General features: G+C 41.9%; 1 protein-coding gene across 1 annotated transcript in view; it reads left to right on the top strand.

Moving 5' to 3' along the window:
- The first annotated feature begins 442 nt into the window (after positions 1 to 442).
- GLIS1 (GLIS family zinc finger 1) overlaps positions 443 to 27,848 on the top strand; it is a 427,670-nt gene continuing 400,264 nt past the window's right edge. The window contains exon 1 of the mRNA XM_006839786.1: positions 443 to 707. Coding sequence (XP_006839849.1) covers positions 443 to 707 — 265 coding nt within the window. The remainder of the gene's footprint in view (positions 708 to 27,848) is intronic.

The raw sequence follows: 27,848 nt of genomic DNA, 5'->3' as shown, positions 1-27,848 counted from the left end.
GTCTCATCCTTGTCACCCTGTCCTACTGGTGACGCCGGACAGGCTGTCTTTCCTCTTCAGGCCCCCCGTTTCCACATTCTTCCAAAGATAGCCGGTCTCCGTGGAGGTGGATTTGGGCAAGAGGGCTCAGGGGCTTCGCAGGATCGCTCTGCCGCAGCGTGTGGTTGGGGGCCGCCAGGAGCTAGGGAAGGGAATAAAGGACTTTGCTGCGCCGAGGTTTTTTTTTTTTTGTTTGTTTTTTTACACGCAGCATCAGGTGGGTTTGAGCTCCGGATAGGGTTTGGAGTGGTGGTGCTAACCTATTTTAAAGACGGACGGGGAATAATAAACAGAGGACTGGTGAACTGTCCGAACCTTGGTCCCGGAACAAGAGTGGTCACTTCTTGGATTCTAACGCGCCTGTGGTGTTTCCCATTCTCAGGACACCGGCGCAACTGGCGCCATGCACTGCGAGGTGGCCGAGGCGCATTCGGACAAGAGGCCGAAGGAGGTTCCCGGCGTGCTCGGCCCCGGCCGTGGGTCCACTGGTCTCGGCACGCATATGGCCTTCAGGGTCACTGTGAGCGGCAGCGGTTGCGGGGATGGGGGCTCGCGGGACTTGCTCCCCCGGTCGCTGGTACCGCCGTCGCGCACCCACGATCTTCTCCGGCCTCGGAGCCCCAGAGACTACGGTCAGTCCAAGGCCGCCGCCACCTCCACCGGGAAGGGTGAGTCTGGCCGCGCAAGAACGTGCTTAACCACGGATTTGGAGAGCTCCGGCTGCCAGGCGTCACCCCAGCAGCACGCCTTTGTAGGGAGTCTCCAGAGAACTTGGTGAAACTTTTCTCCAGAGTCCCTCAGTTTCCTTCTAAGTTGTCTTGGGACTTGCCTGTCAGTGTGAAGTGATTTCTGTTTGTAGGAAGCATCTAATTTAAATGCGATAAACCTGTTTGAGGATGGAAGGGGATGTGTCTATAGAAAGCTCAGGTTACATAATTTTGCTTCGCTGGGTATGTTTCTGATAAAAGTTGTGTGAAACTTGTCAAAATCTTATTATAAATTAGGGCTTTTTGTAGTTTGCGAGTAACAAGCCGGGCATCTCTAACTGTGTGAGTCAGCTAAAGGCATATTTTGAAGTATTCCAGTCTCCCTAAATAACAAAAACCAGAGGCCTTCAGCAAGACACTCCTTCTCTTGGGACCTCAGTTTCCCCATCTGTCAAGTGAAGAATTATACCAGATGATTGCTGAGTTCCGGCCAGAAAATGTTATGAATCTGTAATCCAGCTTGAGTCAAGTCCTGATGTAAAAATGACTTTTCTGTACTGACAATTCACAAGCATTAGTCTTTGGTCAAAACTTACTTTGCCAATATTCTTCCTCTACTGAGCAAAGCTGGTTAGCATAAGGTGCAGGCCGAAGCACAGTTACAGGCTCAAATTTATTGAGAATGCTGGGATTTTCATGGGCACGTTCTTCTCATCTCAGTTAATTATTATTGAGACATTATTTGTAAGTTTCTTGCTGACAGATAATTAACCAGAAATTGGGGAAATCTGTTAAGGCCCTTGCACCTCCCTCCCAACCGCCCCCCCCCCCAAACCCTCTCGGGGTTTGGTTAAATCAGCATTTGAGACTTCTTAGGTCTATTTCCAGCGGAAGACAAAGCCATTTGTGTATTTTAGCTCTATAGCTACCATTCCTTTAGTATCAGCCTGTTGTTGTTGTCAAGTGCTATAGAGTCAGTTCCGACTCTTAGTGACCCTGTACAGGGTTTCCAAGGAGCAGCTGGCGAGTGTGAACCACCAACCTTACAATTTAGAGATGAGCTTTATTTAGATGGTTTTTAGAGATGAACCAGCCTGTGGGTGAAAAACAGTCAACTCCTGAATTTACAGACTAGTAAAATGAAATGAATGTTAATAGTACCCTTCCCCCACTCCCCCCCACCCCCACCCCAAACAGTCTCTTCTCTAAGAGATAGAGGTCATTTTGAGCAGGGTCAATATGGAAGAAAACGCATGCTGGAATACACATATGAAGTTCCCTGGCTAGTGGGAGAAGTACGGCTCTGCAAGTTTTGAGTAATGTTTGTTGCCATGAGCTCCCTGGTTTGCCTCCTTTCCGCACACAATCCCCTGTTAAACAGATACCCTCTTACAACGTTTGTATTTAGAAAATGATGGCCATTCTCCAACATCGAGTCCTCGGCAGACCTAGCGGATGGCACTCCCAAACAGCCTTTGTTCCAAAGCTGTGGTTATAGAAACCTTTCATCTGGATGCTTTGTGTATGATCTTCCTACTACCATCCCCCAAACCCCAATTATTTTTTTTTATTCCCATCCCCAGTGTCTAGAATACGAAGCCTTTAAGTCAGGATTGTATTTGGAAAGTATAGAAGAAGATAAAGGGATAAATAGAAGAACCTTTTTCGTTCTGCTATGGTCTGGTCACTCTTGTTAAGTTTTTCCAAAGAAGCTTCAAAACTGTTTTCTTCATAGCCTTTCCATGAGGCTGCTGAGGTAGGATTTATTACACCCATTTGAAAGATGAGGAAACTGAGGTCTGGAGCTGGGGGAAGTGCCCTTTAAGAAGTCACTCAGCAAGTCACCAGTCTGTTGCACTGAGACCTGGGCTTGGAGAGGTTTCTGACCTGCCTCCAAGTGGCTATCGTCAAGTTCTTCCTCACAGCCAAGCCACCAAGTGGTCTGAGACAACCAGCTTCTTACCAAAGAGCTTCAGCAGCTTGCCTTGCTTAAAAATGCCATGAGGTAAAAACAATGTCTTACTGCCCGTATTCCTGTCAGAATATGCTCCATACCATGTAATCCTCTGAATGCTTGGTGTCTACCTTTGAGCACTCAGCTTATTGAAAACAGAATTGGAAATACCAATTAGAAGATATTTATTTACTGTGCTAGAAATTGTGAGACCTTGTCACCTGTAATTTGTGGAACCTTGGGAAAATTATTTCACTCCTCTGAGCCTTAATTTCCTCATTTGTAATTTTACTGTGAGATTTATTTTGAAAGACTGAATGAGTATGATGCGGCCATCTGCTATGCCTGGTAATTTAAAAATAGTAATTTTTGGGATTACTATTGCAATGTGTCTCAAGTTCTCATCCTCTGATTTTTCATTGGTACCATAGATGATAATGCCTGCCTCTTATCGTTAATAACCAGAATAGTTTGCTCTGTAAATTAGAAAGGGTTTTATTAATTTGTGCAAGGCACAGTTCCAGGGCAAGTGACACTGGTGATAAAGGGGGTAAAGGGAGAAAGGTTTGTTTTTCAAAATGTGGAATGTGAAGACTGCTAACTCTAGAAGCCCAGAGGAGCCAAGCCTCAGGTCTGTTGTGACCACTGCTGCCCAGTGATGGGAGAGAAGATGGCATTGTCTGGTCTGGGCTCAGGTTTCAGATGATCTGCCTTCTGCCTTGGACCCTCCCTAAGCAAACGATGGGAATGCATTCTTGAATCCTGCAGTTTATCTGTAAATGTTGGGGTCCTATGTGTCTCCAGATCTGGGGTCAGGAGGCAGTGGGGGTGGTGTGATGTCATGCATTCACATTGTCATCATTTACAATAAGAATCACGATCTGTTTATGGCAGAGTCCCGTTTATCTTGATTCCAAACAGTTGGAAAGGCCAAATTACCAGATGCTGCATTTTTCTTTCTTATTTTTAAACACCCAACACTCTGCTTTATAAGTCCTGACAAGGAAAGAAGGTAAACATCTGGGCTTTAAGCAAGCAGACAGTTTCGTGTTGGTGCCCTAATGATGCTTGTTTCTGTGCATAGTGCTTTTCCGTTTTCAGCGTGTTTCCCACACATTACCTCATTTTGCTCTCACACCAGCTGTGCTCTGCCTACCTTGTGGGCTGCTAGGGGGAATAGATACAGTAGTGCTTTGCACTCTGTAAAGTGTTGGGCAGAAATTGGCTCTCACTGGTACAATTCCAATTATATTGATGACTTTTTTTTTTTTTTTTTTTCCCCAAAGAAGAGGAGGAAAAAGAAAACAAAACAATTGTGTTCTTGGGTGTAAGGGTCTAAGGCAGGTGGTGGCAGAGAGTTAGGTGTGACCAGGTTTCAGTTGTGTTACCTGGTAGAGTTTTCCATTTGTATAAGATGCCACTGTGATGTTCTGGGGAGGTTTTGGAGGGGTTAAGGCATCCATAATAGAAGATAGGAGCTGTTTTTGAAGTCTTTCCTCCCTCTGGCTCTGGTGGGCAATTTGCTTGCATTTCATCCATTTTAAAGTGCTGGTCCTGTGATCCGGAAATAATCAGATCCAAATTTTTTCGGTGCTTGAGGTTTCAAATAAGGGGGAGAAAAGCCTGCTGGCCAAATGTCAGTCTCAGTGAGACAAAGAGAAACATGTATGTGTGTGGGTATACAAATAAGATAGGAACATGTTGCGTCTCTAGTCAGAAGAGTTATGTATCCGACAAATCTTTTATAGACATGTAGCGGAAATACAATTCCCAAAGATTTCCAAAGAATCTTGTGCGGCTAGAATTTCTCTTCCCTTCCCGCTTCTCAAGCTCTTGAGAAGCTGCTGAATTTAAGACTTGTAGTGCAGAATAGAAAGGGGACCATCATGTGGTAGTGTAACCGAATTAATTCAGGCCTAGTTGTTTCTGGATAGTTTACCTGTAGTATGCTTAGCGGGGCTGAGGTCTCCAGAGGCTGTATTGCTCCATCTGTGATTAAAAATAGTATATTTCTTTATATGCTGTGGTTTTCCTTCACACTTCTCTTCCTTCTGAAAAAAAAAAAAACAAAAAACGAAAAAAAAACCAGAGCACAAAACCCACCCCATCTCTGAGTTGTTCATCGCCCTGCGCTTCATTTGCGTGAGAAGCTAAGTGAGCCAGCACACTTATTTTTACAGTGCGTTAAAATCCCATTACAGGCATAAGTGCACAATGAATCATTTAAAAAAATATATTCTTATGTTCTTTGTTCTGAATGTTGCATAATTATCATCATTTTCCTTGGTTTTATTTGGTGGAGTTTGGCCAGCATTCTAGAAGAAGGGAGAAACTAAAGTTTGAAGTAGAGGTTTCAATCCATTTTTGGATAGGATGAGGGATAAAACCAACAACAAACAAACAAACAAACACCAACTTTATTTGGAAGTTTCCCAGTGACTATCTCTAACTGTTGCTTTTGCATGGAGAGGATAATTTCCCTCCATTCTTTCAATTTTCTTGGGAAAGTATTTCCTGTTTTGAAGCTACTAAGTGGTATTTCAACCATCTCACCTTATATATATGTGACTATATTCAAAGTTAAGTTATAATGTGTGGGTTGTTATTTTTTTTCCCCCTATACAGACTTTGTTGCAATTAGTTTGGACCTAGGCAGAAAGTATTGTTTCTTTTGGTAGGGGGTAGTTTATTTTTGGGTTTAAAGAAACAAAGACCTTCAGTTCAAGGGAGAGAAGAAATGAAACAAACTCTGCCTGGGCTTTGAAAAATTCCATTGCATTATGCAAAACGCACAGCTGTAATACCAGGGCCAGGCAGAAAAGAACAGTATAACACACTCCTGAAGTGTTTGTGCTGCTCGCCTTCACTGTGCTAATGATTCTAGCAGTTTCAAAAACGGGCTTCTTGTTTATCAACAGCCGTTGACCGAATTAATAGTTTACAATGAAAAAGAAATGCTTTCAGCATTGGAACCAAAGTCCGGGGACTGACAGCTGAGTTACTAAGTAAGGCAAGCAGGAAAAAGGGGGGAAAGTTTTGTGGCTGCTTTGGTCTCCCAAAGCCTTATTTATAAGAAACCGAAAGAAAACAGAGGCCTGAGATGATGTGGGGGTGGGGAGACTAAAACCCTAACCCAGTGGTCTTAGAGTTTAAAGTCACTTCAAGCATCTGCTTCCTTTTTTTCCCGTCTTCTCCTTAAACTCCAAAGGGTTATTCCCTCAGAAGGTTTCCGGCGAATCGAGGCAGATTGTGTTAGCATTATGAGCTGAGTTTTTAAAGTCAGCATTCAAGTCAGATGCACAGAAAAGGGACCCTCAGTCCGTTAGCTGAATAACGCATTTCCTGTATGGCCTGAATTATTTGGTGGTTATGGTTGGAGCCTGCCTGGAGCAAACACATGTGTCATTGTACAGCCTCAACGTATGTTCTGAAGGTTCTTGGCTTCAAGCCTTGGTTTCCCCATCTGTAAAATGGGGAGCAATTTGATTGGATTATCTGTAGTCCTGTACTGCTCTGACCCTCCAGGATTTCATATTAACTAGGCTGGGAAGGTTGGAAAGTATCCAGGGTGTAGAAAGAGGCTGTCTTTGTGTCCGACCAGGTTAGGGATTTGCCTTTCCCTTAGAACTCTTGGAGCTGAACACAGAAGGAACGGGAAGAAGGAGGTAAACTAACATTTACTGAGCACCAGACACTTTATAACTGGTCACATTTACTCCTTCTTAACAACTCTATGAGGGAAGGAGGGACCTGAAGTTTGGAAAGGTTAAGTGATTTGTCTGAGGTTGTACAGTTAGTAGTTAGTAGAGGCTGGGGCTTGAACCTAGATCTGTCTGACAGCAAAGCTGGTATTTTCCCCATAAAGTACATAGCTGTCCAGACTAACCTTTAAACTGCAATAGAACAGTTGTTAATGGCTCTAGAATTCTTGTGTGTGCCCAAAGTCCGGGGTAAGCAGGTCCAGATAGTAGTTTTTGGAGCTCCCGTTTCTAAGTTTCAGCTGCCAGGCTAAGTGTGACTTTAAGTGTGACTTTAAATGTGACTCTCTGTTCCCACTGCCCTACTGCAGAAAGGTTCCCAGTTTGTGATGTGGGGTCCTCAGCAAGCTGGGGTCCAGGGACTATGGAGGGCTCTAGAGGGGATTTCTTCTCAGGGGCCTACACCCTTCCACACTCCCACATCTCCACCAGATACTGCAGATCATAGTGCCCCTTGGAGCCTTTCACACAGTTTGGGAAGATCCTTGCCAAGGTCTTGGTGGTGGTTTCCCCTCCACTTCTTCTGAAGACAATTGTTCAATGAGAATCCCTCATGAACCTCATTACACCTGGTGTGTAGAATACACTTCAAGGAGAGTAGCTCAAGGACCGACTGATTCTTTCTTAGTAAGTGGTTTGCAAGATTATGAAGGACCTCGGAGGAGAAGAGGCCAGGGATCAGATTGAACTTGAGAGCTTTTTGGGACGAATCTTTTGTGTCAAATGAGGAATAAGCCAGATGACCTCCATAGAAACAAACAAACTCAGTACCACTAAGTCATACCCAGAGGATTTCCAACCTTTATGGATGCCGACTGCCATATCTCTCTCCTGAGGAGCAGCTTGTGGGTTCTAATTACTGATCGTTTAGTTAGCAGACAAGTGCCTACCCACTGTGCTACTGGGACCCCTATGGAAGGCAGTTGGAAAAAGTTAGGCATGTAGCCTTGAAGGAGATGTGTGTTAATGAGAATGGGACTTATTATTTTTTTTTTTAGTGTGATGATGAAAAGTGCAAGAGTTTTTATTATCCATAGCATCTTTGTCTTTGTATGCCGACACTGGGTCTGAAATGGAGAGTTTGAAGAAGAATCAGGTACGGCTCCATTTTGATATGCCCCAGCAACTTCCTATTTATCTGTTTAGCAACCAGATTACTTCTTAAAATGTTGTTGCTTTTGTTTTTAAATAACAGGTTTGATGGAAAATAAGGCTTTAGTTAGAAACCAGGGAGTTCTATAAACCTGACTTTAAAAATACAGATCCCATTTGCTATTTTAAAATCTCCGGAGGGCTGGAGATTGGGTTTATTTTGGAACGGTGCTGGACTATATGAATTACTTCTCAGAGGGTTGGGTATTTAATACCTAGTAGAAGTTTGTATAAGAACTGATGATGTATTTTGCCGACTTTCCAACCCTGTAAATAAATTACACGTGCCGGCAGAGGCTGCCAGCATCCAGTGTGCCAATTGAAGCTTAATTTTTATCCCAAACCACTTAATGCTTTTGTCCTCGTGAGTAGAGAAAGTTACCTGGTTTTGCCCAGCACCGGGCCCATTCCTAGCAAGATGACTTAGTCTTGAGTAGGCCTCTGTGGATTCACTGATTTTAACAGAGTTTTTGGTGGTTAAGTTCCTTCAGCGCTCTCAAGTCCAACCCTCAAGGCAGAGAATGATAATATAATTTTAAGTGTATCGTAAAAATGAAACTCAATCGCTTCCACTCCCCAAACCTGTCTCACTCCCTCTCTCCCTGGAGAAAACAGCAGTAATTGTGTGTTTAATCTCAAGACTGCCTGTGTATTTTATCTTATTTGAGTGCAAAGCCCAGGTAATAACATCGGCATTTCCATCGCGAAACAAAATAGGGTTTCTCATTTGGAGACACTATTAAATATTTCATGCTTCAACCAAACGCAATTCTTTTTTCCTATAATAAGTTTAAATATTAATTCTCTGGAATGTCAGATGCCTAAAGCTAGGCATTTAGTGATCTGCAGTTTCAAGTATCTCGAAGAAGGTTTATGAAACAGGATATTTTACTTGAAGGGATGAGTAGTGTGTTTCAGAGATATCTGAATTCAAGGCAACGTCTTCTGATTTACTTTGTAAAGGGAAAAGGTCATAAAATAAGTTGTTTTATGTGCTGAAGGATTAAGTGGCTTAGGCTGAAATAACAGCAGGGACTTTACTATTTTTCTCTGTTATATTTTAACAATGCTTTTTTGGGGGGAGGGGGTGGGTCATTTTCCCGCCTGCATGTCTCCTCCCTCCTCACCCCCCCACCCCCCTCAGCCAGATGGCTTTAATTCTAACCAAATCCCACACTGAGGCCAAATGATTGATCAAACAGTCATTTGTATTTGCGTAGCGCTCTTTGTGAGAATATCTCCGCATTGGAGCTTCTCTCTGGGCCGGGATCTTCTTTGGACCTGTAAATGGTTGATTTCAAGTGAATTGAGGGTCCTTGGAAAGGTGAGGGTTCAGGAGTGGGTGGAGAGCAAAAACCAGACCTTGACTCCTCAGAACTCCCTCTTTAAAGTGTTTCTGTTACTTCCTGTCTCTGACAGCAGGGGTATCCAAGTTTTCTAAACAGAATAAAAATCTTTCCACTGTCCACATGATAGTGGGCTTTTTAGTAGCTGTTGATGGAGAAAATACCTAATGAGAAAAGGTTAGTAGTTTTAAATAGACTTGTTTTTTTTATCAACCACAATAGCATCTATGCACATCTGTAAAGAAAGATACTGATTTGTTCTACAGACAGTCCTTAGGGCATGCACTATAGATCTTCCTCGGAATTACAACTTGGCTTGTAGATTGGCCACCAGTTGGCCAGTGAGAAAGCTTTGAGCCTTTTGGTCTCCCTGATGTTCACGTCGATCTCACTGATGGCTGCTTTCTTGTCCTCCAACTGCATCAAATGTTTTCTTTGCCGCCTAAGACCTGGAATTTTCTGGTAACTTGTCCTTCTTTTCTTATAAACTTCTATGGGGCACTGGTTGTGTCTTTATCATTGCTGTTAAGTGTGGTCAAGGCGGTTCCAACCGACAGCCACTTTGTATAGGGTTTCTGTGGAGCAGCTGGGCTTGAATTGCCGACCTTGTGGTTAGCATTCCAGTGCTTATCCTATAATGCTACATGGGACTCCTTTATCATTATGTCTCCTGAAACAATTTTTAGAATAAATTGGAAAATAAATAGCTAACACTCAAATATTCAGCTTTGCCCTCTTATGTCCGGCATAATGTATGAAGTACATATTTGAGAGGTGAACAAGATGCTGACTGAGGCCATGGACACGGGACTAGACCACTAAGTTAGAATCTTGGCTCCATGCACTAACTTGGGGATCTTGAACAAGTTATTGAGCACTCTGGACTTCAGTGTCCTTAACTGTATCGTAGTGATAATGATTGGCTGTTATGAGGATTACATGAGTTCATGTGTGCTATAAGTGCTTAAAAACAGAGTTGTTGTTGTTAAGTGCCATTGAGTTGATTCCAACCCATAGTGCCCCTTGAGTGATTCCAAACCCATAGGGTTTCTGAGGAGCGGCTGGTGAGCTTGAACCACTGACCTTGTACTTTGAAACTGACTTTGCAGTCCAGTGCATTACCAGGACTCCAAAATAGAAGGTGGCACAAGGTAAATATCCAACTAGGACTATTATTATTGTTGTTACTTCTGCTGTGTAAGGAGTCCTGGTGTGGCACTATAGGATAAGCACTGGACTGCTAACTACAAGGTTAAAGGTTCAAACCCACCAATCGCTCACTGGAGACTCTATACAGGGTGGCTATGAGCCAGAACTGACTTGAGAGCACTTAACAACACTATGTAAATATTTGGTAAATAGAACTTTTTGGAAGGGCATTCCCTGCCTTCCTTTCCACCAGACTGACTCTTACTCATTCTTTGAGACCCAGCTCTAGTACCACCTCCTCCCAGAAGCAGGATCATGTGAGAGCCCTATTTCCCATAACCCCTATCCTTAATCTGTTTTAGCATTGAGTATACGCTATAGAGATGATCTGTTTATTTATGTGCCCGTAAGGACAGTGATGTTATTGTTATTAAGTGTTGTTGAGTCCGTTCTGACTCATAGCAACCCTGTATAGGGTTTTCAAGGAGCAACTGGTGGGTTTGAACCACCAATCTTGTGGTTAGCAGTCCGGTGCTTATCCTACAGCAGTGATAGAGTCTCATTATCCCTGTACTCCTGTGCCTAGCTCAGAGCGGGTGTTCAGAAAGGTTGGGAATGGAGCCCACCCTAGTTCCTGGCCTCTAGGTACTTGTAGTGTCTAAAGGAGGAACCATGCTTTGTGTTCTTGTGAACTCATAGCAAGTTCTTAGCATGTGTGAGACTCCAGGAAGTGATCAATGAGTTTCCACAGGTAGACACTTGCTCTCCAGCAGACATGGTCATATTCTCTATTTATCACTGTTCCGGGGCTCTTTAAAGAGCCTCTTGCTTGCTGGGTGACCTTGGGAAATCTCCTTAACCTGTTGGTCCTCCTTTTATTCTCCTTTCTGGGAAGGATTGGCTTTAATGACATACAGGTCATTCTGATCATCAGCCTTTGTTGGAACTTTGGGTGATGGTCCAGGGAGAAGAGCGAAGGGCTGATGGCTATTCAAGAGTGATTGGCCACTGGCTTATTTGCTCAAGATCATGAGTATACTCTCTGCTGCACACATGCTCTCCTTCTGGACAAAACCTCAGGTACTGGAAAGTATATTTTACCTTGTTTTTAAAGAGCAAATACTGATGGTTGCAACACTTCTGACCCCAAAGCCTCTAAGATGAAGAAGAACCTTGGACCAAGTGTCTGACCAGAGAACCAGGAGTTAGATGATGCCAGCTTTTGGCAGCCCTGCTGGTACAGAGACTGATGTGCATATCCTGGATCCCTCCTCCTAGGCAGGTTTAGGCAGAGGCCCTGGGACATTGTCTTGGCCTCCTGTCCCCTTGTAGGGCACCACTGTGGGCTTTGCAAACTGTAAAACTCTGCCTAAATTATTATTATTATTTGTTTATTCTCCCTTTGAACTGGTAGGAATACCTACCTGAGCAAAGGTTAGCCACATGGTTTTTGGGGTCAGAACTGGGTCCAGGTTCTGATTCCATACTTGCTAGGCCTTGGGCCTGTTCATTGAATTTTTTTTTTTTTTTAATGTTTTATTGTGAATTATATGATGGTTTACATGGGAGAACATTAGTTTTACATTCATTCTATCGTATATCATTTCATTGCCATGGTTACAATCCCTTCATGCAATCCTTCCCCCATACTCCCCAGGTCTTCAGCACACAGTAGTTCTCCCTCTCTGGATCTAAAGTCCCCAGATGCTCCATCGCTCCACATAATCGTTTCTGCCTCCATCTCAGGCATTACTGCTTCTCTGGGTAGAGTCCCGCTCTCGGCTCTTCTCCGTTGATGGTCCTAGGGACCTCTGCTCCTAGACTGGAAAGGTAATCCCTCCCTTCCTTGCTATCAAACGTCTACCTTTACATTTCCAACCCTCACAATCAGTCCTGATAACAATTTTTCACTATTGTATCTCAAGAGACCCGTCTGCATTTCATTTCATCAGCTCCGCCTAGACAGATTGGATACTACTCACTGGAGATTCTGCCTTCCTCCAGGCCCTGGCTTTAGGTTCCCTCTTGAAAGCTTGTAAGCCAGTCACTTCTTGCCTTTGTAGCCTCCCCCCCACCCCCATTTTGGGTTGCCAATGTCCAAGTTGCCCATCCCTGTCTACTCTGTGTGTGGAGGGGGTGGGAATGTTTCTTGCTGTAAAGATTTGTTCCCTCTTTTGAGCTACTGCATCCATAGGTGTAGGTCAAGTTCATCAAATTGTATCAGATTACTCTTTTTTTTCCTCTTCTTTCTTCTTCTGGTTGAGCTCTGATCATCCAGTCATTGAAGCCAGGTCAAGTGGGTATTATCTGCAAGTGTGGGTGTTCTTGTGCATACGCCCTCTCTTTTTATCAGCTGGATGCTTCACTCTCCACATTGTAGGGCTTAGCTCACTGCTTCATTGCTGTTTTTCCCTCACTTCCCCTTATCGGTGATGAGCGTGGTCACCAATCAGATCGTGTATTCCCATTGAGTCTTATTCTTGGAAGGGGGTTTGCACTGAGGGGACCCAACCTGTTCATTGAATTTTGAACCTCATAATTTCTATTTCATAGGTTGCTATGGGAATTAAAATGAGAAATCTGTAGTGCACTTAACTTGGTGTCTACTGCGTGGTAGTAAGTAGGTAACAGAGGTGAGCTGTTGGTACATGTCTTATTACCTTTTGCCTGATACTATTTCTTCTGTTTTCTGGGGTATCCTAAGCACTTGTTATCATTGTGAGTTGCTGTCAAGTCAGTTCTGACTCATGGTGACCCCTATGTGCAGAGTAGAACTGCTCCATAGGATTTCATGGATGTGATATTTCAGAAGCAGATCACTAGACCTATCTTCTGAAGTACCTCTGGGGAGGTTTCACTCACCAACCTTTCAGCTGTTAGTTGAGTGCTTAACCATTTGTACCACCCAGGGACTCCTTAACCATTTACTCTACCTTTAAAAATCTTTTTTTGGTATAACTAAAAAATTAAAGACTTTGAAGTCAGAAACAGTTGTATGAAGCCCAGCCTTAGATGTGATTGGCTGCCATCTTGACTTCACTTACAACTAGGAGACTGAACTGCAGTCCCCTTACAGAGGTGGCATGGGCTGCTTCAGCCCAGTTTTCTAACTGGTCCATGCCCTGGCATCAATCCAAGACACTCACTGAGCCTGCAGTGGCTCTGATGTCCAGAAGGACTAAGGGTCAGGACAGGTCAGGAGGCATAGACCATCCTCTTTCCTTCCCTGGTTTATTGGGGTGGGTATTGTCCTTGATTCTACCTCCCAAATTTACCCTGTCCTTTTATTCTGTTCTTCTCTACTCCATGCTTTCCAGTCTCTGCCCTACTATTGTTGTTGTTGTTAAGTGTTATCAAGTTAGTTCCGACCCATAGGGACCCTGTAATAGGGTTTCCAAGGAGCAGCTGGTGAGTTTGAACCACAGACCTTGTGGTTCAAAATGACTTTGCAGTCCAGCGCATGAACCCACAGCGCCATACCAGGACACTGTTGTCCTGGGAAGTTCCCCAAGTCTGACAGCCCAGCTTAGTTCTCTATTTCTGAGCCTCAGTTTCCCATTTATAAAAATGGGGAGCGTGAGCCCTGCCTGGCCAAATGCTAAGAGCTTATGAGATCCTGTGTGTGAAAGTCAGTTGAGTCATTCATCAGTATTTATCGAAGGCCTTCTGTGTTCCAGAAATTGGGGTTGAACGTGGGATGAAGTGGTGGATTAACACATGGAGCCCTCCCTCACCTTCCCAGAGCTCAGTCTAGAGGGGTGGTAGGCAGTGCACAAGCGCTGCCTAGTTCCCTCCCAGCCTGACTGGATTCCCAGTTCTTCCCTGTGCCACCTCACCATCTTCTCACCTGGCTCACTGTCCTAAGAAGGCCCCTGTGATTCAGCGGGTCCAATCCTCTTGACCTTGGGCAATCTCAGAGAGCCTCAGTTTGCTGAGTTATACAATGGAAATATGATTTCTTAGCTCTGCCCCCTTGTAAGGCTAGTGTAAGAGTCTGGCAGGGTTGGCAGGACAGGCCCCTGGACATGGCAAACACTGGGGCCAGTGAGGAGGAGCGACACTACTGTCTGTGGAGCAGCCCTCTCAGGACACATAGTTGCTCAGACTTGGGGGGTGGGAGCTGCTTTTCCTTGTACCTGTTGCCAGTTCCTGCCTCTTTAAGCTGCTCCTCCATATTTTAGACACTGGAGGCCAACAACATTCTCCCTGGAGAAAGTCTCTGGGTCTCTCCTGTCTCAGCCACACACCTGCCCCTATCTATTCTTTGGTTCTTTCAATGACTCTGGCTGCTTTTGTACTCCAAATAAACAATAAGCAAGCAAACAAAACGAGTTGCCTCAAAGGCCATTTGAATCCATGTGTAGAACTGTGTGCCCCATAGGGTTTTCAGTGGCTGATTTTTTGAAAGTAGCCCATCAGGCCTTTCTCTCAAGGAGCCTCTGAGTGGAGCCGAATCTCTCGGTTAGCAGCGAATCTTTCCATTAGTTAGTAGCTGAGCATGTTAGTCATTTGCATCATTTAGGGATTCAGACTATAGGAGAGAGCTGTTTCCTAGAGAGGTGCAAGACAAGTAAATTCCCAGTGCTTGACATTGACTGAATAGGTCTTTGGGGACTGTGGGGTTTTTGGTGACCCTCCTCCTCATCTTCCTATCTGTGTCAAACCCAAACTAAAAAAAAACACCTAATGTCATCAAGTTGATTACAACTCAGAGCGACCCCTATTAGGTCGGATCAGAACTGCACTATAGGGCTTCCGAGACTATAAATCTTTACAGGACAGACAGACAGTTTTGTCTTTCTCCTATAGAGTGGTTAGTGGGTTTGGACCACTGCACTTGTAGTTAATAGCCCAATGCTTAACCCACCATGCCACCAGGGCTCCTTCAATATCCCACAGTGATCATTTGCTGAGCATCACCAGACATTGGGGTTTCTTCCTTCCTCCTATCTACCTTTCTTCCTTCCTCTCTTTCATCTTTGTCTCTTTCCTCCTTTCCTTTTTAATATGAATGATATTGTTTCATCTTATAACCACCTTGTAATGTAAATGCTCTTATGAAGAGAACAGATTCAGAGAGGTTAGCGGATTCATCTGAAGTCACACAGCAGCATGTGGTGATCGGGATCAGAACATGAATCTGCCTGACTCCTAAGCCCAGCTCTTCACCTCAAGCGGTTCTTCAGGAGGTCATATGCTGACTGTGTGAGGCCTGGCTTCCTTGGATTGGTCCCAGCACATTCATGTCCAGTTGAGTGGAAGCCAGGACTGGCTGGCTGGGAGAAAACAGGGGGCATCTGCCCTTCTCTTTGCAGCGTAGTTTCTTACTGATGTTTAAGGGGACGAACTGTCCCTGGTTTGGGGACTAGACCACAGCCCCTGCTTTGCTGCTTGCTGAGCATTTGAGTTTGGATAACTCACTTCTCTTCCCTGAGCCTTGGTGTCCTCATCTGTAAAATGAAGATCCTTGCAGCTTCATCATGCTGCTGTGGGGAGGTACTCTAGTGTTTTCCCAGAGTTCCTTGTTATAGACATTAGGTGGCTAAGGTCAAAGACTTGATGCTTGTGAAGTCTAACAAATGTATACTGGACTTCCTAGGATTGAAAATGTCAACTGTAAATGTGACTCTTTGCAACTAGATAAGATAAACAAATTCAGTTCCTCAGTTGCTAAAACTCTATTCCACAAGTGACTAGTGCTGGACAGCACAGATACGAGGGGGCAGCTTCAAAAACTTTGGTGGGAAATTCCATTATTTTCCAATTCCAATTTTCTATGAACTTCTTGTTCAGTAAGTTCTATTGGATAGCATTGGTCTTGAGTATAATTTTTTTTAACTGAAACTTTTTATTGTGAATTAAGTGAAGGTTTATATAGAGAAGATCATCAGTTTTACATTCAACAAATCATGTACTTTGCTTCATTATATGTTTGCATTCCCCTCCATGCACCAACAGTTAACAGCATTTACCTCTATTCGCTTTAACCACTGCATTCCTCACTGTGCCTCCCGCCTCCCCCATCTTTCCTCTGACAGACTCCCTCTGGTTGTATATTGCCTGCCCTGTCACCTATGTCAACGCATGTCTACCCTCTAGCACATGTATCATTTCCTCCTTCCCTCAAAACCATCATAGACTATTTCTTTTATCAAGGAACCCCCCCTCCCTTTTTTATGTACATCAAAAAACCCTGAAACCATGCAGGGATAGCTAATCATTTAAACAACCAAAGGGCACATTCTGGAAGCCAGCCTCCTGGCCACCAGCACACAGCTCTTCTCTTTCCATGAGTATAGAGTCTGCTCTTGAATATAATTTTTCAAATGTATTAATCCATTCAGCAGCATTTCCTGAAGTCTTACCACCATGTCCAGCCTGGAAGGCAGGAGTGACCCAGGTTTGGCATTGCTTCTGGGAGGACAGACACGTAGATATGCTAGCTTTGTGGTGGGACCAGCACTCCTTGTAGGGTCCCAGAGAGCTCACAGTCCAGCATGGAAACAAGAGATACTCGGAAAGACTTCCATGAGAGGTGACATTTGAGCACTTGGCCTCGGTGGATGGTTCTGCTGATGTATCAGGGAAGTAGACCAGAGGATGTGCATGGTTCATGTAAGCCCATCCTGTTATTGGAAACACTCCCAGGGCTTTCTGCTGTGCCGTAAACAGTAGTTTAGTCAGGAATGGTGCGCTATGGTCTTGTTCATGTAGAATTCTTAGTTATTTAGCACTGTTATAACACAAGTATCACAAATGGATGGCTTTAACAAACAGAAATTTAACCTCTCAAAGTTTTGTTGTTGTTAGGTGACATTTAGTTGGGTCCAACTCAAGGCTGCCTTTTGTACAACGGAATGAAGCGCTGCTGGGTCGTGCATCATCCTCACAATTGTTGCTGCACTTGAGCCCATTGCTGCTGACACTGTGCGACTCCATCTTGTTGGGGTTCTTCCTCTTTTTTGCTGACCCTCCACTTTACCTAGCATTGTGTCCTTCCTTCTCCAGGGGACTAGTCCTTCCTGATGATATGTTCTAAGTATGAGAGCGAAGTCTCACCTTCCTGGATTCAAAGGAGAATTCTGGCTGTACTTCTGCCAACACAGATGTGTTTATTCTTCCATGGCACTTTTAATATTCTTCTCTAACACCATAAATCAAATGCATCAATTTTCTTTTGGTCTTCCTTATTCACTGTCCAATTTCACATGCATATGAAGCTATTATGAAAATATCATGGCTTGGGTCAGGTGCACCTTAATTCTCAAGCTGTTATCTTTCCTCTCTGACACTTTAAAGAGGTCTTGTACAGAAGATTTGTCTAATGTAGTATGTTGTTTGATTTCTTGACTGCTGCTTCCATGAGCATTGATGTGAGTCCAAACAAAATGAAGTCTTTGTCAACTTCAACCTTTTATCCATTTAACATGATGTTATTTCTCCAGTGGTAAGGATTTTTGTTACATTGAGGTGCAACCCATACAGAAGGCTGTGGTCCTTGATCTTCATCAGTAAGTATTTTAAGTCCTTTTCACTTCGCATAAGCAAAGTTGTATCATCTACATATTGCAGGTTAATGAGTCTTCCTCTAATCCTGATGCCATGATCTTCATATTATCTAGCTTCTCGGATTATTTGCTCAGTATATGTATTGAATAAGTATGGTGAAAGAATACAACCCTAGCACACACCTTTCCTAATTCTAAAACATTCAGTGTCCCTTTGTTCTGTTTGAGTGACTGCCTCCTGGTCTATGTACAGGTTCCTCACAAGCACAATGAACTGTTCCGAATACTCATTCCCTGCAATGTTGTTCATAGTTTGTTATGATCCACACAATCAAAAGCCTTTGAATAGTCAGTAAAGCACCGGTAAACATCTTTCTGTTATTCTCTGCTTTCATCCAAGATTCACCTGATGTTAGCAAATGATATCCCTCATTCCACGTCCTCATCCCTGTCAATATACTTTTGCAGCCATTTAAAAATCATCTTTAGAGGGGCGATAAAGGCACGAAGTGAGTGACTTACAAGGTTTCAAGAGGCAGTTTAGTCTAAGAGTATGGGGGGAAGAAAGGGTCCCCACTGAATAGTTTTCATCTTGTCTAGATGGGTCTGGTTAAAAGAGATGGGGATACGATTCTTATGATTCAATAGTGAGTAATTGTTATCATGACTAATTGTGACTGTCACAATTGTAAAGGTAGAAGTTTTGTAACAAAAACAGGGGAGTGGTTAATCTTACAGTCCAGAACCAGAGGACCCTAGGACCATCAATGGAGAAGCGCACAAGCAGAATGAGGGACCTTATCCAGAGAAGCAGTGACGCCAGAGATGGAGGCAGAGATGGGGTCATGGAGAGGGGGAGCAGCTGAGGACTCTAGATTTATGGGAAGAGAGGGACTAAGAACTGGTGGCCAGGAGGCAGACTTACTTGCAGAATGTGCCCTTTGGAGGTGTAAATTATTACATATGCCTGAGTATTGTGGGTTTTTTTTAAAGCTAAAGTGAATAGAGAGAATTATTGTTAACTGATGGTACATGGAGGGGATCATAATCATTGTAATGAAATAAGGTTTATGATTTGTTTGAATGTAAAACTGATGATCTGCCCTGTAAACTTTCACTCAATCCACAATAAAAACATTAAAAAAAATTACCTTTAGCAAAATGTTACTTGCATGTGATATTAATGATATTGTCTAATGATTTCTACATCCTGTTGGGTCACATCTCCTTGGAATGGGCACAGATATGGATCTCTTCTAATTATATGGCAGGTAGCTCTCTTCCAAATTTCTTGGCATAGATAAGTGAGTGCCTCTAGTTGTTGAAATATTTCAACTTGTATTCCATTAATTCCCCAAGCCTGTTCTTTGCTAATGCCTTCAGTGCACCTTGAACTTCTTCCTTCAGTACTATTGGCTCTTGATCATGTGCTACCTTTCGAAATGGCTGAACAGTGGCCATTTCTTTTTTGGTACAATGAGTCTGAGTATTCCTTCTATCTTCTTTTGATTGTTTCTGCATCATTCAATATTTTGCCCTTAGAGTCCTTCAGTATTTCAAATCGAGGCTTGACTTTTTCTTCAGTTCTTTTAGCTTGACAAATGCTGAGCATGTTCTTCCCTTTTGGTTTTCTAACTAAAAAGGTCTTTGCAAATTTCATTACAATACTTGACTTTGTCTTCTTGAGCTGCCCTTTGAAATTTTCTCTTCAACTGTTTTACTTTCTCCCTTCTTCCATTTGCTTTAGCATCTCTACACTGGAGAACAAGTTTCAGGGTCTTTTCTGCCATCCATTTTGGTCTTTTCCTTCTTTCTTGTCTTCTTAGACCTTTATGATGTTCTTGATGTTAATGACCCACAGCTCTTTGGTCATTAGTGTCTAATGCATCAAATCTGTTCTTGAAATGATCTTTAAATTCTAGTGAGATATGTTCAGTGTCAAATTCTGGCTTTCATGGACTTGTTTTACTTTTCTTCAGCTTCAGCCTGAACTTCCACACGAGCAAGTGATGGTCTGTTCCATAGTCTACCTCTGGCCTTGTTTTCACTGATGATATGGAGCTTTTCCACCATCTCTTCCCACAGATATAGTCAATTTGATTTCTATAGTTTGTTGTTGTTGTTTAGTACCATCAAGTCAGTTCCGACCCATAGCAACCCTGTACAGGGTTTCCAAGGAGCAGCTGGTGAGCTTGAACCACCGACCTTGCAACCCACAGCGCCACACCAGGATCCTGTAGTTTAGGAGACTAGAAGTCCAAATTCCGGTACCTAGCTCTCTGGTAAGGCTCTCTTTCTGTCAGCTCTGTGGGAAGAAGGTCCTTATTTCAGCTTTTCTAATGTCTGCAAGGAGCTGTGGTAGCATAGTAGTTACGAATCGGGCTGCTAATCTCTTGGTCAGCAGTTCGAATCTTCCAGCTGCTCTGCAGGAGACAGATGAGGCTTTCTGCTCCTGTAAAGATTTACAGCCTCAGAAACCCTGTACAGGCTTGACTATGAGTCGGAACCGACTCCACAGCACACAACAACAACAAATGTTCTTTGAGGTGTTCCTTGGAGATCTCCACATAGCATCATCTGCCTCTACCCCATTCCTGCTTGTTTGTCTCAGTGCCTAATTTGCTCTTTGTAGATCTTAAAAATGATTGTTGTACATAAGAACTAGAAGGCACCTGGCTACTACTGCTAGCTACTCTGAAAGGGATCATATTAGAAAGTTCTGGATCAAGAGAGAGAAATGTGTAACACAACACAACATCAAACATGACCAGGCTTACTGGTCAGATATAGACTGGTGGAACCCCCGAGCCTTGTCATCTTTCATTACCTTTCAATTTTGGAAATGAATTTACCCCTACTGCTCCATTTTCAACCAAACAATAGACAGGTCTATAACACCAGAGAAATAAGCTCATCTTAGAATGATTATCCTTTTCAGATCAAAAGGACACTAATTCCCCAAGGACAAAGTTCAGATAGGTTAGGAGAGAAGGAGGACTGGAAATAAGAAACACAGGGAGGAAGTGGGATAAGTGATGTTTCATTGCAGGAATTATAATCAGTGAGATGAAACAAAAATGTGTATAAATTATTGAATGGAAAACTGATATGCTTTGCAAACCTTCACCTAATTCACAATAAAAAGGAAAAAAATTAAAAGGAAAAAGAGAAGAAAGATTGATTTAAGACACACTCTCCATTGATATGGTCTCATTAACATAAAAAAGCACCATTCCCAGATGGTATTACATACTCAAGTATACGGTGGTAGTGGTGGTGGTGTGCCACTCATGGTGACCTTATTTATGGTTTCTAAATCTTTACAGGAGCAGAAAACTCATCTTTCTCCCATGGAGCAGCTGGTAGATTTGAACTGCTGACCTTGCAATTAGCAACCCAACCCGTAATCTACTATGCTACCAGAACTCCTTATATATTTAAGTATAGAGGCTGGGATTTAAACACATATTTTGGGGGACACAGTTCAATCTATAACAGTTCATGATGCCTACAAATTACTTGGTTTTACTCCATATCCTTCTCTGGGAGGTACCTGATCCTTTAAAGATAACTAAGTAGTACATGGTTTTGTTGTTAAGTGCCATTGAGTCCTCCCGACTCATAACACCCCTGGATAGTGTTTCTGAAGAGTAGCTGGTGGGTTTGAGCTGCTGACCTTGGGATTAGCAGTCCAGTGCGTATCTTACAGTGCCATATCAGTTCCCCAATAGTTCATACTTGTAGAAAATTTCAGAAGTATAGAAAAGTATAATCCTGCATTCCCCAGTGACCTCCATTTACATTTTGTTATATTGTTTTTCAATCTTTTTTCCTTGTTTATCTGTATAGTAAAATATTTTGTCATGGAGATCATTATATATATAAAAGGTATAATAAAGTCTTGTGTGCTGACCTTTATTCTATATAATAGGTCATATTATTGACATCCTTTATAAACATTTAAAATTGTATTAATTTTATCAGATTATACTGATTAAACAATCTATTAAAATGGCTCAAAATACAAAAGACTCAAAACAACAAAAAAAAGGTCTTTAGGGAAAACCTTCTTTTTCTTTTTTTCCCCTCAGATCTCAATTCCCATTGCTGGAGGCAACTCATGTTGCTGATGTCTGTTCTTTCAGAGACTCTAGCCTCATACAAGCAAATCTGGCTGGTGTATGCATAATGCTTAGCTTCTCTGAACTTTTCTCCTAGTATGGATAATTCCGCAATGAGTCTCTACACAGTCATCTTCATTTTCATCTCTGATTTTGTCTTAGGATAGATTCCCAGAAGTGAAAATTGATACCTATCGCCACATAACTTTTCAGAAGGTTTCACTCATTTTCACAGTATTTTCACAGAGCAGTTAGTTTACTGCATCCTCACCAGTGTTTCAAAAGTAACTTTCCAATTTGAAGGTGGAAACGGCATTTTGTTATCTCATTTTACTTTTGGAGAACTAATGAGGTTGAACATATATTTTGTGTTGATTCAGAGTCTATACCTCTCCCCTTTTGCAAGTCAGGTGTTCATGTTGGGGTTCTGAATATTTTACTAATAAAATATAAAAGTTTACATATCTTTAAGTGCTCAATAGTGTCAGAATGTTATTGTTTTATCATATTTGTTGCGAATATTTTTTTCCGTGTCTGTTATTTGCTTGAAAATTCTGCTTATGATGATTTTCCTCTGTCATTTTCGTCATTATTCTTTTTGTGTGTCATTAACCAAGTCCCATCGTTTGTCATTATTATTATAATTTTTTAAATTTAATTTTTTGGTTACAGCAGAACATAAACCAATTCACCAATTTTAGGTGTGCAACAGTGACATGATTACGTTCTTTAGTTTGTGTAATCATCTCACCATCCCTTTCTGATTTGTTTCTCAGCCATTAGCATCAGCTCATTGCTCTCTAAGTGTCCTACTTAATCTTTCGAGTCGATGTTGTCACTTTGATCCCTTTACAGGTAATTCTTAAAAGAGTGCACTGCTCAAGGCAGATATTCTTTATTAATTAAGCTATATTATTGCTATTTTTGATAGCCTGTTTTACCAATACTTACAAAATAAATTTCTGTTTTTATTAAAACAATTCTAAACACGGTTTGAAAATCACTTAATAGTGTAAGGTTTTCGTTCTTGTTTTTCTTGAGAGAGGGATGCTGTGATACACATGCCCACCTCCAGGGGGCACAACTTACCCCACGTTCTATATGAAACTCCTTGGAGTTGTGCAACACAGTGGCCTGGAATTCAACTCATATAGTTTTTTTTTCACCCCCCTGGCATTTTCTTCTATATGAATCAGTTACAAGAATAAAAGCAATAATAGCTAACACATTGTTGTCAGGTGCCATGGAGTTGATTCTGATTTGTAGCAACCCTATGTACAACAGAACAAAACCCTGCCTGTTCCTGGACTATCCTCACAATCATTGCCATGTTTGAGCCCATTGTTGCAGCCATTGTATCAATCCATCTCATTGAGAGTCTTCCCCCTTTTCACTGATCTTCTACTTTACCAAGCATGATGTCCTTCTCCAGGGACTGATCCCTCCTGATAACATATACAAAGTACATGAGATGAAGTCTTGTCATTGTTACTTCCAAGGAGAAGTATGCCTGTACTTCTTTCAAGGAAGATTTATTTGTTCTTCTGGCAGCCCATGGTGCTTTATATAATCTTTGCCAATACCATAATTGAAACGCAGCAATTCTTCTTTGATCGTCCGTAGTCACTGTATAGCTTGCATATGAGGTGATTAAAAATAACCATGGCTTGGGTCAAGTGCTCCTTAATCCTCAGAGTGACAGTTTTGCTTTTTAACATTTTCAAGAGATCTTATGCAGCAGATATGCCCAGTGAAGTATGTCTTTGAATTCTTTCTTTTTTAATGTATTGTGATTTGGGTGAAAGTTTGCAGAGCTAATTAGTTTTTTATTCAACAGTTTATACACATTTTGTTTTGTGATATTGATTACAACAGCATTCTTCCCATTTTCTTCCTGTATTTACCATTTCCATTCATCCTGTTGCTTGCTGCCTTCTGAGCTTTATCCTGGTGTTATAGACCTGTCTGTCATTTGGCTGAAAGTTGAGTCCTGGAGATGAGTTCAGTTCCAGGCCTGAAGGGCTTAACTAGTCTCTGTCAGACCAATAAGGCTTATCTTTTTTTTTTTTTTTTTTTAATAATAGTTTTGAGTTTTGTCCCATGTTTTTCTCCCCATTTTATCTTAGGATTTTTTTTTTTACCCTTTTCAGAGCTATAGCCAGACAACATCTAGTTCTTTTGGTTTCAGGATTGTGGAAGCTCATTCGATTTCTTGACCATTGCTTCCATAGGCATTGATTGTGGGACCAAGTAAAATGAAATCCTTGACCACTTCTGCATTTCCTCTGTTTACCATGATGTTGCAATAAAGTTGTGAGAAGTTTTGTTCTCTTTATGTAATCTATACTGTAGTCTTTGATCTTCAACAAGTCCTGCCAGCCCTCTTCACTTTTAGCTAGCAAGGTTGTATCATCTGCATATCATAGGTTGTTAATAAGTCTTCCTAAAATCCTGATATAGTATTCTTCTTCATATAGTCCGGCTTCTCTGATTATTTGCTGTATATACAGACTGAAGGAGTATGGTGAAAGGATACAACCCTGATACACACCTTTCCTGATTTTAAACCACGCAGTATTTCCCTTATTCTGTTGGAACATCTACCTCTTGATCTATATACAGGTTTTACATGAGCATAAATTAGCATTCTAGTATTCCCATTCTTTGCAGAGTTATCCATAATTTGTTATGGTCCACACAATCGAATACTTCTGAAGAGTCAATAAAACACAGGTAAATGTCTTTCTGGTATTCTCTGCTTCCAGTCAAGATCCATATGACATCAGAAGTGGTACCCCTCTTCTGAATCTGGCTTAAATTTCTTGATGTACTGTTACAATTGTGTTTGAATTATCTTAAGCAAAATTTAAATTATCGTATCAATGGATGTTCAATAACATCTGCATTCTGATGGATCAGTTTTCCTTGGAATGGGCATAAATATTGATCTCTTCCACTTGGTTGGCCAGGTTACTGTCTTCCAAATGTTTTGACATCTTGAACCCTTCCAGCGTTGCATCCATTTGTTGGGACATCTCAACTGTTCTCTCAATTTCTGGATCCTTGTGTTTTATTAGTATCCTCAGTGCAGCTTGGACGTCTTCCTTCAATCTGTTGGTTCTTGATCATGTGCTACCTTCCGAAATGGTTTAATGTTGACCTGTTCTTTTTGGTACAGTGACTGTGTATTGCTTCCATCTTCCCTGATGTTTCTTGCTTCATTCAAGTTTTTGTTTATAGAATCCATCAGTATTACAACTGGAGGCTTGAATTTATTATTTAGTTCTTTTAGCTTGGGAAATATTGAGCATGGTCTTCCCATGGTCTTTGCACATTTCATTTTAATACTTTGTCTTTGCACATTTTGTTATAATACTTTGTCTTCCTGAGCTGACCTTTGAAATCTTCTGTTCAGCACTTTTATTTCATTTCTTCTGTTTACTTTAGTTACTCTATGCTGAAGAGAAGCTTCAGAGTCTCTTCTGACATCCATTTTGGTCTTTTTGTCTTTCCTGTTTTTTAAAATAACTTTTTGCTCTCTTCAGATATGATGTTCTTGATGTCATTCTACAATTCGGTTGGTCTTCACTCATTAGAGTTAGCGTGTCAGATTTATTCTTCAGATGATCTCTAAATTCAGGCACCGTGGCTCTGTAGGATAAATACTGGGCTACTAACTACAAAGTCAGCAGTTTGAGTCCAGCTGTTACTCTGCAGTGGAAAGATGAGGCTTTTTTGCACCCATAAAGATACAGCTTTGGAGACCTTTTGCAGAGTTGTTATGAGTTGAAATTAACTAGATGGCACTTAATAACAACATACTCAAGGTTATATTTTGGCCCTTGTGGATTTGTTTTAATTTTCTCCAGCTTCAACTTGAACTTGTATATGAACAATTAATGATCTTTTCCAAAGTCAGCCCTCTGGCCTTGTTCTGACTGATGATATTAAGCTTCTGAATTGTATCTTTCCACAGATGTTGTCTATTTGATTCCTCTATATTCCATCTGGTGAGTTCCATGTATATGGTCACCATTTATGTTTGTTGAAAAACAGTGTCTGCAATAAATAAGTCATTGGTCTTGCCCAGTTTTGCATGCAATCTCCAGCATTGTTTCTATCACCAAGGCCATATTTTCCAAATACCAATCTTTTTTTGAGAAGCCTTGGTTGCACAGTGAATTAGACATTGGGCTGCTAACTTAAAAGTTGGCAGTTCAGACACACTAGTTGCTGTGTGGGAGAAAGATGAGACAGTCTGCCTCCACAAAGATTTCGTCTTGGAAACCCCATGAAGCAGTTCTCTGCCCTGTTGGTTTGCTATGAGTAGAAATAGACTGTGCCATGGGTTTTTGTTTTTTGTTTTTTGTTTGGATGCTTCTTTGTTTACAACTTTAACATTTCAGACAGAATTATCAATGTATCTTGATTGCATGTTGGATCAGTTTCAGACTGCAAAATCCCCAAACCAAATACACTGAGTCAATTCTGACTCATAGCAACACTGTGTAGAGTTTCTGAGGCTGTGCATCTTTATGGGAGCAGAAACATTCATCTTTCTCCTGTGGAGAAGCTTGTGGTTAGTTGTTGTCGTTAAGTACCAGGGAGTCGGTTCCGACTCATAGTGGTTAGTAGTCCAATGCTTATCCTATAGCACCATTGGGCTCATTTCAGACTACAGAAGTTGGTAAAAATCTTCAGTTTCTTCATCTTTGACATTAGCGGTTGGTGTCTAATAGTCATATTAATTGGTATTCCTTGTAGGTATATGGATGCTGTCCTTTCACTGACAGTGCTAGTACTTCAGAATAAATCTTGAAAAAAAAATTTTTTTTTACCATGAATGTGACAGCATTTCTCTTTAATTCGTTATTCTAGGCATAGTAGATCATATGATTGTCCAATTAAAAATGGACAATCCATCTCTATGCATTATATTTCATTTTGACAACTTCTAATTTTCCTAGATTCATACTTCGTACATTTCACATTTTGATGGATGTTTACAGCTCATTTTGAGTCATGCCAAATCAGCAAATGAAGGTCCTGAAAGCGTAACTCCACCCACATCGTTAAGGTCAACAGTATTTTGAAGAGGTAGCACTTCCCCAGTCATATTTGAGTACCTTTACATTTGAGGGGTTTATCTTCTGGTACTGTATCAGACAATGTTTTGCTGATATTCAGAAGGTATTCACTGGCCAGTTTGATTAGAAGTAGATCACCAGGCTCTTCCTAGTCTGTATTAGTCTGGAAGCGCTGCTGAAAGCAGTCCACCGTGGGTGGCCCTAATGGTATTTGAAATGCCAGTAGCATAGCTTCCAGCACCAAAGCAACACTGAAGCCACTTCAGTACGACAAACTGACAAGCTAGTGGTTATTGCGTTCCAGGCACGCTCCAAGTGTGTTGCAGACATAGTTCCTTTAATTTTGCCTGTGACACCATAAAGTAGTTGCTATTACTAACTCTGGTTTGCAGATGAGAAAACAGATCCATAAGAGAAAAGTTTAACTTGTCCAAGGTTACACAGTGGGTGAGGGGTGAAGCCAGGATTAGAATTCAGGTGGAGTCCTTGCTTTCAACTGTGATGCTATCCGACCTCTCTTGAATAAGCCTTCTGCTTCTGCTTCACAATTAGCTGTGCTCACTGTTTACTGCCTTCCCATTAGGATGGATGAGGAGTTAGTTCTTCTAACTAACCACCCCATCTCAGTCTCACCCTGCTGGCATTACCCATCCCTTTCCTTGTCTTACTATAGCTATACCACATCTTAGGTTAAATCAGTGCAGAGTTGGGACTAGGGGTGGTGGTGGTAGTTATGTGCTGTAGAGTCAGTTCCGACTCATAGCGGCCCTGTACAGGGTTTCCAAGGCTGTAAATCTTTACGAGAGCAGGAAGCCTCATCTTTCTTCGGCGAAACAGCTGGTAATTTCAAACTGCTGACCTTGCAGTTCACAGCCCAATTTGTAACCACTACGCTACCAGAATAGGATGTTAAAGTAGGATTTGGCTCTCTTGGTCTGGCTTTTAGACAACAGGTATTGTCTACTACATCCTAAAGCAGGATTTTATGTACATAAAGTCTGGTTTTGTGATCCTAACCCAGCGTCCA

This window comes from Chrysochloris asiatica, unplaced genomic scaffold (genome assembly GCF_000296735.1).
Source record: "Chrysochloris asiatica unplaced genomic scaffold, ChrAsi1.0 scaffold00026, whole genome shotgun sequence".
Classification (NCBI taxonomy): domain Eukaryota; kingdom Metazoa; phylum Chordata; class Mammalia; order Afrosoricida; family Chrysochloridae; genus Chrysochloris; species Chrysochloris asiatica.
This window is presented reverse-complemented; position numbering and strand designations above follow the sequence as displayed.